This window comes from Phyllobates terribilis, unplaced genomic scaffold (genome assembly GCF_046119375.1).
Source record: "Phyllobates terribilis strain yellow unplaced genomic scaffold, ASM4611937v1 Scaffold_10__3_contigs__length_209671492, whole genome shotgun sequence".
Classification (NCBI taxonomy): Eukaryota; Metazoa; Chordata; class Amphibia; order Anura; family Dendrobatidae; genus Phyllobates; species Phyllobates terribilis.
Window position 1 is genome coordinate 76,226,768 of NW_027362770.1, and position 16,111 is coordinate 76,242,878.

The following is a 16,111-nucleotide window of genomic DNA, read 5'->3' on the forward strand; positions in this document are numbered from 1 at the left end:
GTAATGCCACAAACAACATGGCTACAGCATTACAGTGACTGTCAGGCAATTCCTGCATGGTAATTGGCTACCTAATATGCGCTAAACATGCAGGGCGGGGACTCGAGCTCCCGCCCGAACATTCAAAAAATACCGAGTAACGAGCATCTCGAGCACTGTGATGCTCGGGTGAGTAACAGATAGTGGCGAGCATGTTATTATCAAATAATAAAGATGCAATTTTTCCATAAGCCTTCATCCAAGGTGCCATAAGTAATTACAACCTCTTCTGGATCTTGAAAATTAGAGCCAATCGGCAAATTTAAGTATCACCTATGTTTTCAGCACCACAAAAATTTGTTGAGTTCAACTGTTTTCGTCTCTGAACTAGTGATGAGTGAGCATGCTCGCTACCGCTCGGTGCTCGACCAAGCATCTCACTGCTCGAGAAGCACCGCGCTCGCCGAATATTTCCAGGGTTGCTTGGCGGGAGATTGGGTCCCTTCCTTTCATGTTTGGCGCTCTTTAGAGCGCCAATGAATATGCAGGGATTGTCTGCCACACACTGTAATGCTGCAGCCATGTTGTGGCATTACAGTGATTGGCTGGCTGCAGGTCTATATCAGACCAGGCCCCGCCATGCTTGTCACAGTCTATTCTGGAATCAGGTAGTGTAGGGAGAGGTGCTGCTGAGCTAGGGAGAGATTTGCTTGTTTCTTAGTTAGTGTAGGTATACCACCATATATTATTCACATATCCATCTCAACTAACAGTCCTTCGGAGGACTAATCCAGCTGCATAGATATCAGTGCTAGTCAGGCTGGCAGTGTATGTGGTAGACTGCAGTGCATATAGCAAGAGGGTCCATTCTGCTGGTGCTGTTACAGATATTTCTAGAAATAGCCCCAGGTATCAGGGGCCAGGAATAATTTTTATTTGGATCTTGATCCTGATTATTTGCTTAAAAAGCAATCCAGAGAACACCGTTTTACTGCTCCATTTGCTTGTTGGCACTGCAGAATACAACCAGATCCTTTCCATATTACAGCGCTAAAAATCCATCTATTTAAAACTATGGTTTGTCCGTCACACGAATCACATATAAGTGCGCTGAAAATTCTGCCATTTCTGGCCTCCATTGAAATTTTGTTGCAGTGTGTTAGCAAAGTTATTGACACCAGTTCGCTGTTAAAAATAGTTACCTACAGGCCAGCTACTTAAAACTGTGGATTGTCCGTCAAACGGATCACATATAAGCGCGCTGAAAATTCTGGCCTCCATTGAAATTTTGTTGCAGTGTGTTAGCAAAGTTATTGACACCAGTTCACTGTTAAAAATAGTTACCTACAGGCCAGCTATTTAAAACTGTGGTTTGTTCGTCACACGTATCACATATCACTGCGGTTCAAATTCAGCCATTTGTAGTGAACGTGGAAAATATTGTCCTCCATTTAAAATGGGCAAGGCGCTTGGCAAAGGACAGGGAACTGGACGTGATGGTGCATGCAGAGGCTGAGGCCGTGGGCTAGCTGAAATTGTGCCACAACAAACACCCACATCTTCTCGCTCGATGTTCCTGTTCCAATTAATAGAGAACCACAGAACACCACTATTGAACACAGAGCAGTGTGAAAAGGTTAATGGTTGGATAGCAGATACTGCTTCTAGTCACTTAGCCACCACCACCACCTTGTCTTCCACACAGTCAAGTCTCACTAGCCGTGAGTCTAGACTGCATATTCCTCACCCTGATCCTCCTTCCTCTCACCATGCCGAGTGCCTGGAGACAACTGATCCCACACTTGGACACTCCGAAGAGCTATTCACTTTTCCATTTATAGATTCGGGCCGCTCGACCCGCTACACTTGAAGCGGGGCAAGAGGAGATCACATGTAGTGATGCCCAAATATTTGAGCAGCCACGGTCACACGAAGGTGACGGTGGGAAACTGTCACAAGAGGTGGACGATGGTGAGACACAATTGCCAGAAAGTCAAGAGGAGGACCAGGGTGCGGAAGTGGAAGACGAGGTGGTGGATGATATAGTAACTGACCCAACCTAACAGGGGGACGTACAGAGCGAGGACAGCAGCACACAGAGGGAGGGAGGCGTAGCACCACAACAAGCAGGAAGAAGCAGTGTGGTGGCTGCAGACAGAAGGCGGGCAGCCATTCTCTGTAACATCAACATAAAGGAAGTTGCCAGTACAACTGTTAGGTCTTCCCGAGTCTGGTTGTTTTTTAAAGACTCTGCCAATAACCCCAAAAAGGCCATTTGCACCACCTGCCAAGCCAGCATCAGCAGAGGTAGCAAAACTACCAGCCTGACCACCACCAGAATGATCAGGCACATGTCAGCAAAGCACCCTACTAAGTGGGCCAAACCCCAAGGTCCAGGAACAGGGTCTGCTGGTGGCACCACTGCTTCTTCCGCTGTTGTGCATGCAAGCCAATCCTCTGTCCATGGCGCATGCGAAGATGCCTCCTGCCCTGTACCTGTCGTTGCACACTCTCAACTAGCACCATCAGCAAGCATGTCCACGTCCTTGTCCTAGCGCAGCATTCAGTTGTCCCTACCTCAGTCCTTGGAACGCAAGCAAAAATACGCAGCCCCACAGGCCACACTACTAAATTCACACATTTCACCACTGCTTGCGCGCAAAATGTTGCCTTTTAGGCTCGTGGAGACAGAAGCTTTCCGCAACCTGATGGCGGCAACTGTCCCTCGGTACTTGGTCCCCAGCCGTCACTATTTCTCCCGGAGTGCCGTCCCCGCATTACACGAGCACGCGTCCCACAACATTAGCCATGCCCTCAACAACGCAGTTACCCGGAAAGTCCACCTAACCATGGACACGTGGACAAGTGGGCAGGGACGGTACATCTCGCTGATGGCACACTGGAAGCTGGGACCCAGTCGGACCTTGGGACAGAACACGACTTCCCGACGCCGAGGATTGCGGGCCCTGGGTCAATCAGGGTTGCCCCCACCTCCTCCTCCTCTTCAGCATCCATCTCCGAAATGACCCCATCAGTCGCAAGCTGGAAGCACTGCCTCGGCCAAGCGGCAACAGGCTGTGCTGAAGCTAATATGCTTAGGTGACAAACCACACAACGCTGCAGAGTTGTGGACAGCTCTGAAAGAGCAGGCAGATCTGTGGCTGACACCGCTGAACCTACAGCCAGGCATGGTCGTGTGTGACAATGGCCGGAACCTGATGGCGGCTCTGAGGCAAGGCGAGCTCACACACGTACTATGCCTGGCCCATGTGCTTAACCTCGTGGTTCAGTAGTTTCTCAAAACCTACCCGGAGCTGCCCACTTTAGAAAGTCACCTACAGCTTCCGCCGCCCTTGCCGTGCTTACGGCTCACCAACCGGTGTGTGATGTCCCCATGCGTTGGAACTCTACCTTACAGATGTTCGGAAGGATTTGTGAGCAGAAGAGGGCAGTTATTGAGTATCAGCATCAACAAGGCCGTCGGTATTCAGTTCAGACTCCACACATAAGACCTCAGGAGTGGACATGGATGTCAGACATATGTACCATCCTCCAAAACGTTGAGGACTTCACTAAAATGGTGAGCGGTGATGACGCCATAATTAGCGTCACCATCCCGCTACTCTGTCTTCTGAAATGCTCTCTGCTTACAATCAAAGAGGATGTATTGCAGGCGGAGCACGATGAGATGGAGCAAGGAACTATACAGGGTGATTACACACAGCCCAGCCTCATCTCATCCCAATGTGGATTGGGTGACAATAAGGAAGAGGAGGAGGAGCTAGTTTCATGCGCTATAGACGGTACTACCTGCACAACTGTCATACCGTCTGTTCAGCGTGGATGGCCTGAGAACATGGAGAAGGAGGAGGAGGAGAGCATGGTCAGTCGTCCTCTTGGTGAGGACACGGAATTCTTGCCTGTTAGCAGTCTGGCACGCATGGCTCAGTTTATGTTACGCTGCCTTTCTCGTGACCCTCGTGTTCGGCAAATTTTGGGTGACAGTTATTACTGGTTGGTGACACTTCTAGACCCACGCTACAAGGAGAACTTTCTATCTCTTATTACCGAGGCGGACAGGTCTACTAAAATGGGGCAGTACCAGAAGGCCCTTGTTGCGGAATTATTAAAAAAAATTCCCATCTGAAAACGCTGGCGGTACAGGTCACAGTTCATTGGACAACTAAGGAGTACAGATGAGAGAGACACAACTCCAATCCAGCAGAGGCAGGGGAAGACTGTCAAAGTTCTGGGACAGTTTTCTCAGACCCTCCCATCTTAAAGGCTCTGAGGCGTGGGGTACTCTCACAAGGAGTGCAAAGATTGGGATGATGGTGAGGGAGTACCTTGCCGACCATACCAACGTCCTCCGTGATGTCTCTGTGCCTTATAATTATTGGGTATCCAAGCTGGACATGTGGCATGAACTGGTTCTCTACACCTTGGAGGTCCTGGTCTGCCCTGCCGCTAGCGTTTTGTCAGACCTGGTTTTTAGTGCCGGTGGTGGAATTATAACTGATAAGCACATCCGCCTGTCAACTCAAAATGCTGACAGGCTGACTCTTATAAAAATGAACAAGGGCTGGATTGGGCTAGACTTCTCAACACCATTGAATGATAGCAGCGTAACATAAACTCAAATCCAGTGTCTTTTTTTGGGAGGTCTATTCCCATGCACCGCTTCACACGAGTATATGCTTCCTGATTTTGTCTATTTGCTCTTGTCCTCCTCCTTTACCTCATCCTCCATCACCATATCATTCACCACCATATCTACTATATCACCTCCTCTACGTGTCTTGCAAGGGGCATCGGAGTTCCTCCAAATTTTTGGCAGCTTTTGCATTCACTGCACAGACAAACACTAGGAGAGACCCACTTCCTAATAATGGGAACATTGTTTTTAGGAGGCTCTCTGACCTCTACGTCTCTTGCAAGGGGCATTGGATTTCCTCCAAATTTTTGGCAGCAGTTGCCTCACTGCATAGGCAAATGACGCGCCCCCTGGGCCATATTCTTTAGGGGGAATATCCGGAGCCGGATCAGATGGGAGTTGTAGTCTTCCGAGTGGCTGTGACCCGGTCCGTGCCCAGGGTGTCAAACTCAGTTGTATGTGGCAGTCCTACAGATGTTAATAAGTTCTTAATGTCGACTACGTCACCCGTTGTATTGCGGTCACTATGGCCGCCGCTGCAGCAGGGTCCGCTGAGGCTGATGGTGTTGGTGCAGCTATTGATGGTATAACCCCCAACGAGTGGGGTATAGCCTCAGGGGGTCAGGTGCAGAGGACGGGGGTTGTGGTGGTGCAGCATAGATGTTAAAGGAAGACAGAGTCGGGTTATGCAGTTTAGGGTATTTACTCACTGCTGATGTTCCGGTCACTCCAGCTTCAAGTGACCTCCCGAGCCGTGCTGCATCCACCAGGTCCTGGATCCAGCCAACCCCCAAGCAAGTCCGGAGCGTGACCCTGAGCTCTCCTTCTGTCCTTTCTCTGGCCGTCCCCACTAGTGATCCACCCAGGTCCAGCTCCCTCGGGCCTTCTGTTGGGAGACCCTTGGCCTTGGGTTCCCTGACCCTCCACGTGGTATGCCTTCGTGGTGGATGTGGTGGGTGGCCGTGGCAGACGCTGCCCACAGCCTCCGGTCTCTGGCTGGGGTGTGTTTTTGCCCCCCACCAGCTTGGGTTCCGGTACCCTGATGCCGACTCTTCACCCGTGGATTGGATTTGGGATCTCAGAGTCCTCTCTTCTGTTTCCCCCTCTGGGTCTCTCTTGCTTTCTCCTCTCTCTCTCTCTGGGGCTGCTCTGCTCCTCTTCCTCTGCTCTGCTCTGACAAAAGGCTGACAGACTGACCCTGATCTTAGATGGTGCCCACCTTAAATACTCCCTCTATGTGTGAGCTCAGGTGACCAGCACCCAATGAGCTCCTATCTTTACCCAGGCTGCTCCCCCTATCTGCCCCTACACTACTTGGGATGTACCACCCCCCTCCCACTCCAGCCAGGAACAGACTCGGTCGTACCTGCACATTTCTAAGTGGGAGTACCGTTGGTCTGTTCCTCGGAAATGGGATGTGTGTAGTGCATGCAGCCTACCGAGCTCAGTTCCACACTCCATCCTTACCCGGGAGTGGAATATCACACCTCTGGGTTGAGGTGCAATACCCCTGTAGCAGCCGAATCCTCAGGGTGCTACATTCCCCCCTGGTAAATCACAGCACGTCCTCGGGCTGTAAGACAAACCACCAAAACATACAAATTTTTGTATAAACATATAAAACATATAAAACATATAAAACATTATATATATATCAATATAAAACATTCTCGTCGCCTCTGGCTCCTCCTCCGGTCACTGTGCAACGTGTGACCGGGTAAAGTGCGACAGTCTCTCTGGAAAACTGGTTTTCCTATAAAACCGGTAGGGGGCGCTTTAGGACGCGCAACTATTTACAGGGCTATGGCCGCTCTCAGTCCTCGGCCAGGTATTAGGAAAGGGATGACCGCTCTCAGTCCTCGGTCAGTGGGATTTAGGGAAATACGGGTAACAGTTCACACATGCTGGTCCCAACGGGGACTATATTAGCAACAACAGTTTCAGTTTCAGTTTACTGTTTCAGTTCACGGTTTCAGTTCACGGTGCCCCGACGGGCAACTATATACAGCTTCTGCTTCGCTGTCCTTAGCGACAGCGTCCTCCTGCTCTTGCTTTTTGGTTACCTTTGGCTCTAGTTTCAGACCCGTCCGGGTCCTCTTGTTCTTCCTCCTCACACCGCAGCTCTTCCTCCGTCAGGCGATGCACATGGAGGGCGTAGGGACCTTTGGCACACTTGTGCCGGGTGAAGGTGACCTCGTCCCCGATGTAAAGGTCACGACCTCTGTGTCCCTCCGGTAGGTGGGACTCAACGTCTCTCCTGGTTACGAAGACGTCGCCTAGGGTGTGGTGGTCTCGGATGAAGCCCCACCCATGCTGCAGGTTAAACTTTATCACAGTCCCGGTGGTGCGGGGACTATGCGCTGCACGGGGGTCTCTCCTGGCCCGGCTCTTCTGCTCCGCGCTCTTTACTTGAGCTAGCTGTTCCCGGACCCGCCTCTCTCTCCGCTCCCTCTCGAAGTCCTCGAGCTGTTGGCGGCAGCACTCAGCACGCTCCGCTGCAGCTGCCCGAGTCTCTTGAGTGAACCCCATAAGATCTTCTCCGGTGGGGTCCCACTCAAACTGTGCTTCCGCTAGCGGGGGCGAGATCCTCTTTACGGGCTTTGGAGCCGGGATCAGGGGTTCATCCAGGGGTCTCTCTCTCCGGAGTCGGGGATGGTGGAACTCCGGTGGCCATATAAATGGCTGCCCATCCGGGCACGTATGCTGGGCGTACAGGTCCTCTCCCAGATGCGGCACTCTTGGTCTTATGGGCGCGGTGGTGGTGGCGCCCGGGTTGCCCGGGCCTTGCGGCCAGGCCTGGGGTATCTGGAAGGTAAAGGGCACCGTAAGGACGGCGGCGCCCTGGGCTACTTGGCCCTGCAACCAGGCCGGGGGCTCCGCGGAGGTAGGGGGCGCTGTTGGTATTGCGGCGCCCGGGGGTACTAGGCCTTGCGACCAGGCTGGTGGTACTTCCTGCTTGGTCACGCTCGGGGTCGAGGCGTGTGACGTCACAGGGGTCGCGGCTCCCGTTTGAGGCCTAGTCTGCGGCGGTGACGTTGCAGCGACGGGCACGGCAGAATAGACTTCGGGCTCTGCGACGGGGAGCTGGGGCAGGTACGCGGTTTCCCGGTCTGGGGTATAGACGTCCCCTTTACCTGCCTCCACTCGTTCGGCTCCCTTCTCGGCGCCGTCTCCGGCCTTCAGTCCTCCCGCGCCATCCTCAGAGGCGGTCTGTCTCCTCGTCTCGGGTGGCGTGCTCCGCTGACAGGTCTCGGTCTGCTGGGCCATCTCACGGCTCCACTCCGCCAACGTCTCTCGCTGCACCCGGGCCATCCTCCTTGCGAGGCCCTCCAGAGCGGTCTGTGCACACTCCCGGTCTCGGGGGAGCTGTGCTAGGACCTCCACTAGGCCTAGTGGGGTCGTTGTTTCCAGCAGGCTCCTGACCAACGGGTCGGTGCTGCTCTGCTCTCCTACAGTCGTCTCCAGCAGGCTCCTGGCCAACGGGCCGGTGCTGCTCTGCTCTCCCTCCTCGGTTTCTAGCAGGCTCCTGGCCAACGGGCCGGTGCTGCTCTGCTTTCTCGCCATCTCCGGGTAAGCTCCTCCGATACTCTTCTCCAGGCTTCTTGTCTCCGGGTGCGCTCTCTCCAGACTGCTCCAGGCGACACCCATCTTTGCTCTCTTCTCCTCAGTCCTCCCCCTTCGAGGGCGGTCCCGGGGCCACTTGGTGATTGTCAGCTCCAGGGGCAGTTCTTTCACGCTGACAGACACCTCTAGCATCACAGTCTCTGTTGGTGGGGGCGGTTTCCACTTTTGGCGCCATTTTCGGTCCTGGCCCACGATGGGAGGCGGCCTCTCACCACCCTCTGGCACGCCCATAATGGCGTCCGCTCTTCCAAGGCGGGAAACCTTTGGAAATGGCGGGAATCGTCTCCCAGTGGCGGGAAACTCTGCAGATGGCGGGAAAAAGCTGTTAATGGCGGACAACCGGCAGGAATCGATCTGTGATGGAGTCCGATGGCGGGGACCCTCCGGAACCGGCGGGAGACTTCTTTTTGAGGTAAACTTGTTCTTTTCTTCAGGCACGGTATCCTGCCGACTACGCCAAAGTTGACGCGCCCCCTGGGCCATATTCTTTAGGGGGAATATCCGGAGCCGGATCAGATGGGAGTTGTAGTCTTCCGAGTGGCTGTGACCCGGTCCGTGCCCAGGGTGTCAAACTCAGTTGTATGTGGCAGTCCTACAGATGTTAATAAGTTCTTAATGTCGACTACGCCACCCGTTGTATTGCGGTCACTATGGCCGCCGCTGCAGCAGGGTCCGCTGAGGCTGATGGTGTTGGTGCAGCTATTGATGGTATAACCCCCAACGGGTGGGGTATAGCCTCAGGGGGTCAGGTGCAGAGGATGGGGGTTGTGGTGGTGCAGCATAGATGTTAAAGGAAGACAGAGTCGGGTTATGCAGTTTAGGGTATTTACTCACTGCTGATGTTCCGGTCACTCCAGCTTCAAGTGACCTCCCGAGCCGTGCTGCATCCACCAGGTCCTGGATCCAGCCAACCCCCAAGCAAGTCCGGAGCGTGACCCTGAGCTCTCCTTCTGTCCTTTCTCTGGCCGTCCCCACTAGTGATCCACCCAGGTCCAGCTCCCTCGGGCCTTCTGTTGGGAGACCCTTGGCCTTGGGTTCCCTGACCCTCCACGTGGTATGCCTTCGTGGTGGATGTGGTGGGTGGCCGTGGCAGACGCTGCCCACGGCCTCCGGTCTCTGGCTGGGGTGTGTTTTTGCCCCCCACCAGCTTGGGTTCCGGTACCCTGATGCCGACTCTTCACCCGTGGATTGGATTTGGGATCTCAGAGTCCTCTCTTCTGTTTCCCCCTCTGGGTCTCTCTTGCTTTCTCCTCTCTCTCTCTCTGGGGCTGCTCTGCTCCTCTTCCTCTGCTCTGCTCTGACAAAAGGCTGACAGACTGACCCTGATCTTAGATGGTGCCCACCTTAAATACTCCCTCTATGTGTGAGCTCAGGTGACCAGCACCCAATGAGCTCCTATCTTTACCCAGGCTGCTCCCCCTATCTGCCCCTACACTACTTGGGATGTACCACCCCCCTCCCACTCCAGCCAGGAACAGACTCGGTCGTACCTGCACATTTCTAAGTGGGAGTACCGTTGGTCTGTTCCTCGGAAATGGGATGTGTGTAGTGCATGCAGCCTACCGAGCTCAGTTCCACACTCCATCTTTACCCGGGAGTGGAATATCACACCTCTGGGTTGAGGTGCAATACCCCTGTAGCAGCCGAATCCTCAGGGTGCTACACAAACACTATGGGAGACCCACTGCCTAATAATGGGAACATTATTTCATGAGGCCCTCTATGTCTCTTCCAAGGGGCATTGGAGTGCCTCCAAATTTTTGGCAGCCCTTGCAGTCACTGCAAACGCAATAACAGTATAGGAGACCCACTCGTTAATAATGGGAACAACAAAGCATAGCCGGCTGATAGCTCTCTAACAATAGCGAGGGCTGACTGCTGGCCCTTTGAGAATAGTAAAGGCTGCCTGATGGCCCTATAAAACTAGGCTTTGTGACTTTCAGAGTCCCTCCATCATAAATGAAACAGGATGTGTCTGATGATGTGTCACACATCACATGGCCAGATAAGGTTGTAAAATGTTAAAATGACATTTACCAGTGAATGCATTTGTCTTGGTTGAAAGTAATGCAAAAGTGCAAAAACGCATCAAAAACGCTACGAGTGAACATAGCCCAAGGTGTGGAGGAGCATTTTTGCTTTTATATATTTATTTTACCTTATATACAAGTCCTTACGCTAGAAAGGATGTTCCTTAACATATTTCCCAGGAAAATCCTTTTTGGTTTAGTTTTTGTATGTTTTATTGTGAGTCCGTAATACCTCTGACAACGTCAGAAATGTTTCCAGGGGTCTTCCCCATGCTGTCTGCATGTCATTTGAGCACTGTTCCCATCGATTTTGGCAATGTTTGGCCTCTGCAGACCGCCGGGGGGAGCCACCTGAAAAATGTTCGAGTTTCCCATAGACTTACATTGGGCTCGTTGCTCGGGTCGAGCACCCGAGTATTCCAATTTGCTCGACCCGAGCATCGAGCACCTGAGCATTTTAGTGCTCGCCCATCACTACTCTGAACCCATTTGGCTGTAGAACAATGTAATCATTGCTTTCCACATTACCTGCCAAGAGTTCTAATAAAGCACTGGTGCAGCAACATCTTAAAGAGACTACAATGGAGTGTTCAGTAATTGCAATTAGTAATATTATCTTGACAAGTCTACTCTAAATTCATCACATCCATAACAATAATAAAGTTTTAGTATGCATACCTCTTTGTTAATGTATCCATCTTTGTTTAAATCATAGAGATTGAAAGTCCACCTCAGCTTTTCATGAATGCTTCCTCTTAACAAAACTGACAAGGCTGCTACAAAGTCCTAAAAGAAAATAATAGAATATTAGTGAAGAGTGGTAATAGTAATCAAGAAAATGTCTTAATTTTTAAGCATGATTGATAATAATGTATTCATTGTTTTTTTTTAATAAAAAAAATCTGTAGAAGAGTTAATGCAATTGAATCTGACTACAACCCATGACAATTTTTTGGGGGTCTGAGAGAAACATGGGAAGTAACTGGTGATAGAAAATCTGATATAGGGTTAACTGCAAATTGAATTTCCAAGACATAACAGCTATATAACACCTAACCGTTTAGATGAGCAGTCCAACTATTTTCAGCCAAGTATGAGAATCTGCAACTGCATAATAATTATAATGTTTAATTGATGACCACCTGCGAAAAAAGCAGGTCCAATAATATAGAAAATGGGGTAAGGGAAAATAAGAAATTAGGGATTTTTCATTTTAAAAGCTGCATATATAAAATAATACCACTAATGAATTACTAAATAAAATATTTATGCAAAATCCAAATATTATGACTCTGCCCTCAAACCAGTGCTATACATTACTTACAGTATACTCACAGTATGTTGTCTACAAATCGGTGTACTATTTCCTGGTGTGCGTACAAGAACTGTACTAACACCAGTAAGTGACAGCTCTAACTTAGAGCTGACCTTCAACTGTAACCACCATAATGCTGACTCTTTAAAAAGTAACTGAACATTTTTACTTAAAGGGGTAGTCTGAAACTAACATTTATTTTAATCCTAATTGTCTGTCTTTTTAATGTCACAAACATACTCTTTCCTAGTACATTTTAAAAATCCCCTATCATTTCCTCGCTACTTTAACTGCCTTATATCTTTTTTTTACCTACTTCCTATTTGATGACGCTCTGCTTGAGAGCTCCAAGTCATCATGAGAGGACAGAGTCTGCGGTCACTGACGTAGCTTCTGCCACCACCCTGAAACGAAGTGTCAACCGTGACCTCTGTTTCGGGGCTGGGCTAGTTCCTGCTCTACTGAACATGTGTCTGTTATTAATTCCAATTAATGCTCAGTACAAGCTACCTTCTTGCTGTGCACTATTCCTCTCAGTGCACAGTAACAGGGCGCTACCTCACCAGCTCTGATGAGAAATGATGAGCATGCAAGGGAGTGCATTGTTAGTGCACAATGTTAGGTGAAAACCTGGATCAGAGACCAAACTTGTCCCTGCAAATGACGTCTCTTGCATGGACAGGCTGGTTTCTGCTAGGAGGGTAGAGCAGTAAATCCTCCTATGATGTTTGTCAAGAGAATCTTTTGAAATCTTTTGAAATTCTAATTCACCAGATGCAATTAATTTTTCCAAAAATATAATTCATGGCAAATCGATAATCAGTAAAGTGACAAGTTTCCCTGAAAAACACGAGTAAGCCTGAGATCTCATTTGATTGTATCTAACCCCTTTTGAGCTCTTTAAAGAGAGTCTGTCAACACAGAATGACTATTCAAACCAATTACAGGCAATCAATGCACCCTTGGTGTGGCAAAACATTTAATTGTACCTTCCCAACTTCCTATTTATCTCCACTCTTCTCTTGCTCATTACAGGCTGGCTACCAATCAAAGAATCAAAGAGGAAGGGGTAGTGTGGAGAGGGTAAACAAGTAGGTGGGAATGTAATGTTTTCCCACTCCAAATACAGTCATATTAAAGCTATAGTCCAAAACTACATTTTATTTTCATTCTAAATTCTATCTATTTAATGTCATAATCAAATTTTTTTCTCCTATACTTTAATGTCAAAGTGACCTTACCATAGAAACAGATGGTAATCTGGTAGTAGTACCCAATAGCCAATTTAACAACACAGTGCACTGCCAGACTTTAAAATTAAAAAACAGTCCATAAATTATCCCACTTAGTAATTTGTGATAAGGCAGATGGTGTTCTGCAGAACACTGACTAAAATGGATGGTGTTGCTGTCAGATGTAACATCATCCTGTTATGACTGAGACAAGTGATGTGCCATATATTTTATATAGCAGTCCATTTTTTCTCCATTAGTATGCTTATTGGAATCAAGGAGGGTAATTGTGACTTGCATTTGGTACTACTTCCACCTGGACAACTAGCGCCAGTAATTGTGGTGGTGCTGCTTGCAGCTCCCACATTCTTAGCCGTATTATAGGTTTTAATTCTTTTAAATTATACTGTTCATGGCCATTGTTACTTTTTATTTTATCATACATTTTTTTCAATACTATAATTAACCTTGCCAATCTTTTCAATCCCAAATATTTACCCCTTGCTAAAAAGGACGTAATAAGAAATGCTAAAAAGATAGGTACAATTAAAGAAAACCAAAAGTGACAACATGCGCTAGTAATGGTGTGGCATGTATGAGTGCCAAATTGGACTAGAAAAACAGCTATGTATAAACAGACATTCACAGATGGGGCTCTTTCACACGTCAGTATCTCCGATATGTGCGGTGACAGTTTACATATGTACCTGAGACACTGACACACGTAGACCCATTCAAATGAATGGGCCTGCACACGTCAGTGTGTTTCCATGAGCCATGTTTCCGTGGGCAAAACATGCTGACAAGTCCGTTTCTTATTCTCACAGCACGGACCACAAAACGTCCCGCACACGTACACACTGATGCCATACGGATGATATCAGCGGTACAGTTAGCACTGTTACCAAACGCCGGGCGCTGAAAGCTGCCCTCATCATTTCCCCCTGCTTGAGCTGCGATCAGCACCATCAGGAGACATTCTTGAGAGTTGTATTTTGCTCCAGCTGTGTCCTTGTGTAGAAATAAGAATAAAATAAAAAAAATCCTTATACTCACCTGTCCAAAGATGTTCCCCGCTGCAATCCATCTAACCAAGTATAAGGATTTTTTAATTCTATTCTTATTTTTACACCAGGACACAGCAGGAGAAGAATACTACTCTCAACATTTTCCAGTGCTGGTGATGATCGCAGAGCAAGCAGGGGACAATAATGAGAGCCTCGTTCAGCACCCGTCACTTGGGAACAGAGTTAACTATACTGCTGATTCCCAAGCGCTGGTACGTGTGATCCTGACACGGTTGCCACACAGGTGCACACAGACACATGGACACGAATATCTTCGGTACTGTTTTTTTCCAGATTTTCCAGTACTGGAAATATCCGAACATCTGAAAGAGGCCTAAAAAACGTGTGTGTCATTCCATGCTTTTCATTGGTTATTCACACATTGCTATCATTTCTTGATTTTTGCCAAGATTTGATCAAAATTGAGGCAAATATAGTGCACATTCTGTAATCCATCAAAACTGATTGTACTAAATTTTTAAAAAAATTATAATTTACCTCAAACTTTACTGATCCAGATTGAGCAGCATCAAATGCATTAAACAGATAATGTGCATACATGCTTGCATCTGTGGATTAAAAAAATATATAAGTTATTATGTAATACATAAATGTATATATATATATATATATGTTATTTGTATTAATTGTAATACATAAAAATACAAATGATAATAATGCCAATGATTTGAAAGTAACCCTCCAGCTGAAAGATAAAAATGCTAAAAGTTATTTCCTAATGGTAAAGATACACATAGTGACTAAAATCCACCACAGATTCTGGTTTTAAAGCATATTTCTCATGTGTTAAATTTGGGAAATGCACCATTTCTGGACCTATTAAGTAGCTTGCATTTTTTCAGTGTTTTTTTGTGTGTGTTTTTCACATGAATTGTTATTTAGTTTTTGATACTGCTTTGATTTGATACTTCCAGGAATCTGGCTTTGAGAAAACTTTATTGATATACTCATATGAGGATTGATGCTGAAGAAATGCACAAGTGCATTTTTCACAAGCATCTAATGCAAGTCTATTGGGAAAATCTGCACAGAAACCTCAGTGTAGTCACAAGAGACATTGACATGCTGCGGATTTGAAACGCGCACCACTGGTCAGTTTATGCTAAGCAAAAAATATGAAGATGCACAGTGGGCAGGAGATTTCTAAATTCCATCCACTTTGCTGGAATTGTAATACGTTACATTTTTGTTGCAGCACTGTCAAAAACTCAACGAGCTTTACTTGCAAAAAATGGCTAAACATTAAAAACAATTTGAAAAACGCATACTACATCCTAACGTGGTGTTCTCTAAATTCTAACACACTTGACCAATAAGGATGAGTGAATGTGCTCAGTAGAGATGAGCGTTGTTCTACTCGAACTGTTCGCCAATCTCAAATTCAAGCTGTTTTGGGCGGTGTTCGAGCCGTTCGGCGAACACGAACAATTTAAGAAAAATTCGGCTGTTCGAGGTTATGTTCGATAACTGTTCGTGCACCAAAATCATAACTGGATTTTTTCTCAGTAATGATGAAAATTAATGTTAATACACAGTTTGAGTGTACAGCGGGGTGGGGGGAGGGGCAGGGGATGGATCTCTGCAGGAACAATGAAGATCTCCATTTTTTTTTCTCTTTCCCGCATTTACAGTGGGGAGGTGCAATCTGTCAGCCTATCAGCAGCGCACACACGGAGCGAAGTGCTTTTTTTCACACAAGCAAGGGCATGTGTCATTGGCAGTGTATGTCACATGTCCTTACCCTATAAGACCAAGCCATTTTCCCCGTCGCCACCATTTTCTCACTGCTGCAGCTGCGTGTTAGACGGCACCGCTGTTGCTGTGTGCGCTATACCTTGTTAATTTCAAGCCAATTTTCGCACAAATATACAGATAGCTTGGGAGTAGGGAATAGTTGTGATTGCAGTCCTTTTAAGGACTAGGTTACAACATTTCCTACGACTTTTATCAGGCAGGTCTGTGCTCTTAAATAGATAGGTTGTGGGAGTAAAGACTAATTGTAATTGGAGTCCTTTTCAGGACTAGGTTACATCAGTTCCTATCAGTTTTTGCCAGGCAGGTCTGTGCCAGTGCTGGGCAAGTTTTTTTCACAGCATTTGGCTGAATCTAGCAAAGCTAATCCTTTTTGGCCTATTGCAGAGTGTGTTAGTCAGTGGAGTAGCCTATCTGTGTTGCAAGATATACCACCT

General features: G+C 47.9%; 1 protein-coding gene across 3 annotated transcripts in view; it reads right to left on the reverse strand.

The window, feature by feature from the left end:
• Positions 1-16,111, reverse strand: part of LOC141164413 (A-type potassium channel modulatory protein KCNIP1) — an 858,918-nt gene that overhangs the window by 423,927 nt on the left and 418,880 nt on the right. For all 3 annotated transcript variants that reach the window (XM_073649607.1, XM_073649608.1, XM_073649606.1), the window contains 2 exons: positions 14,400-14,470; positions 10,966-11,073 (listed from right to left, as the gene is read on the reverse strand). In XM_073649607.1, the coding sequence (XP_073505708.1) occupies positions 10,966-11,073; positions 14,400-14,470 (179 nt within the window). The remainder of the gene's footprint in view (positions 1-10,965; positions 11,074-14,399; positions 14,471-16,111) is intronic.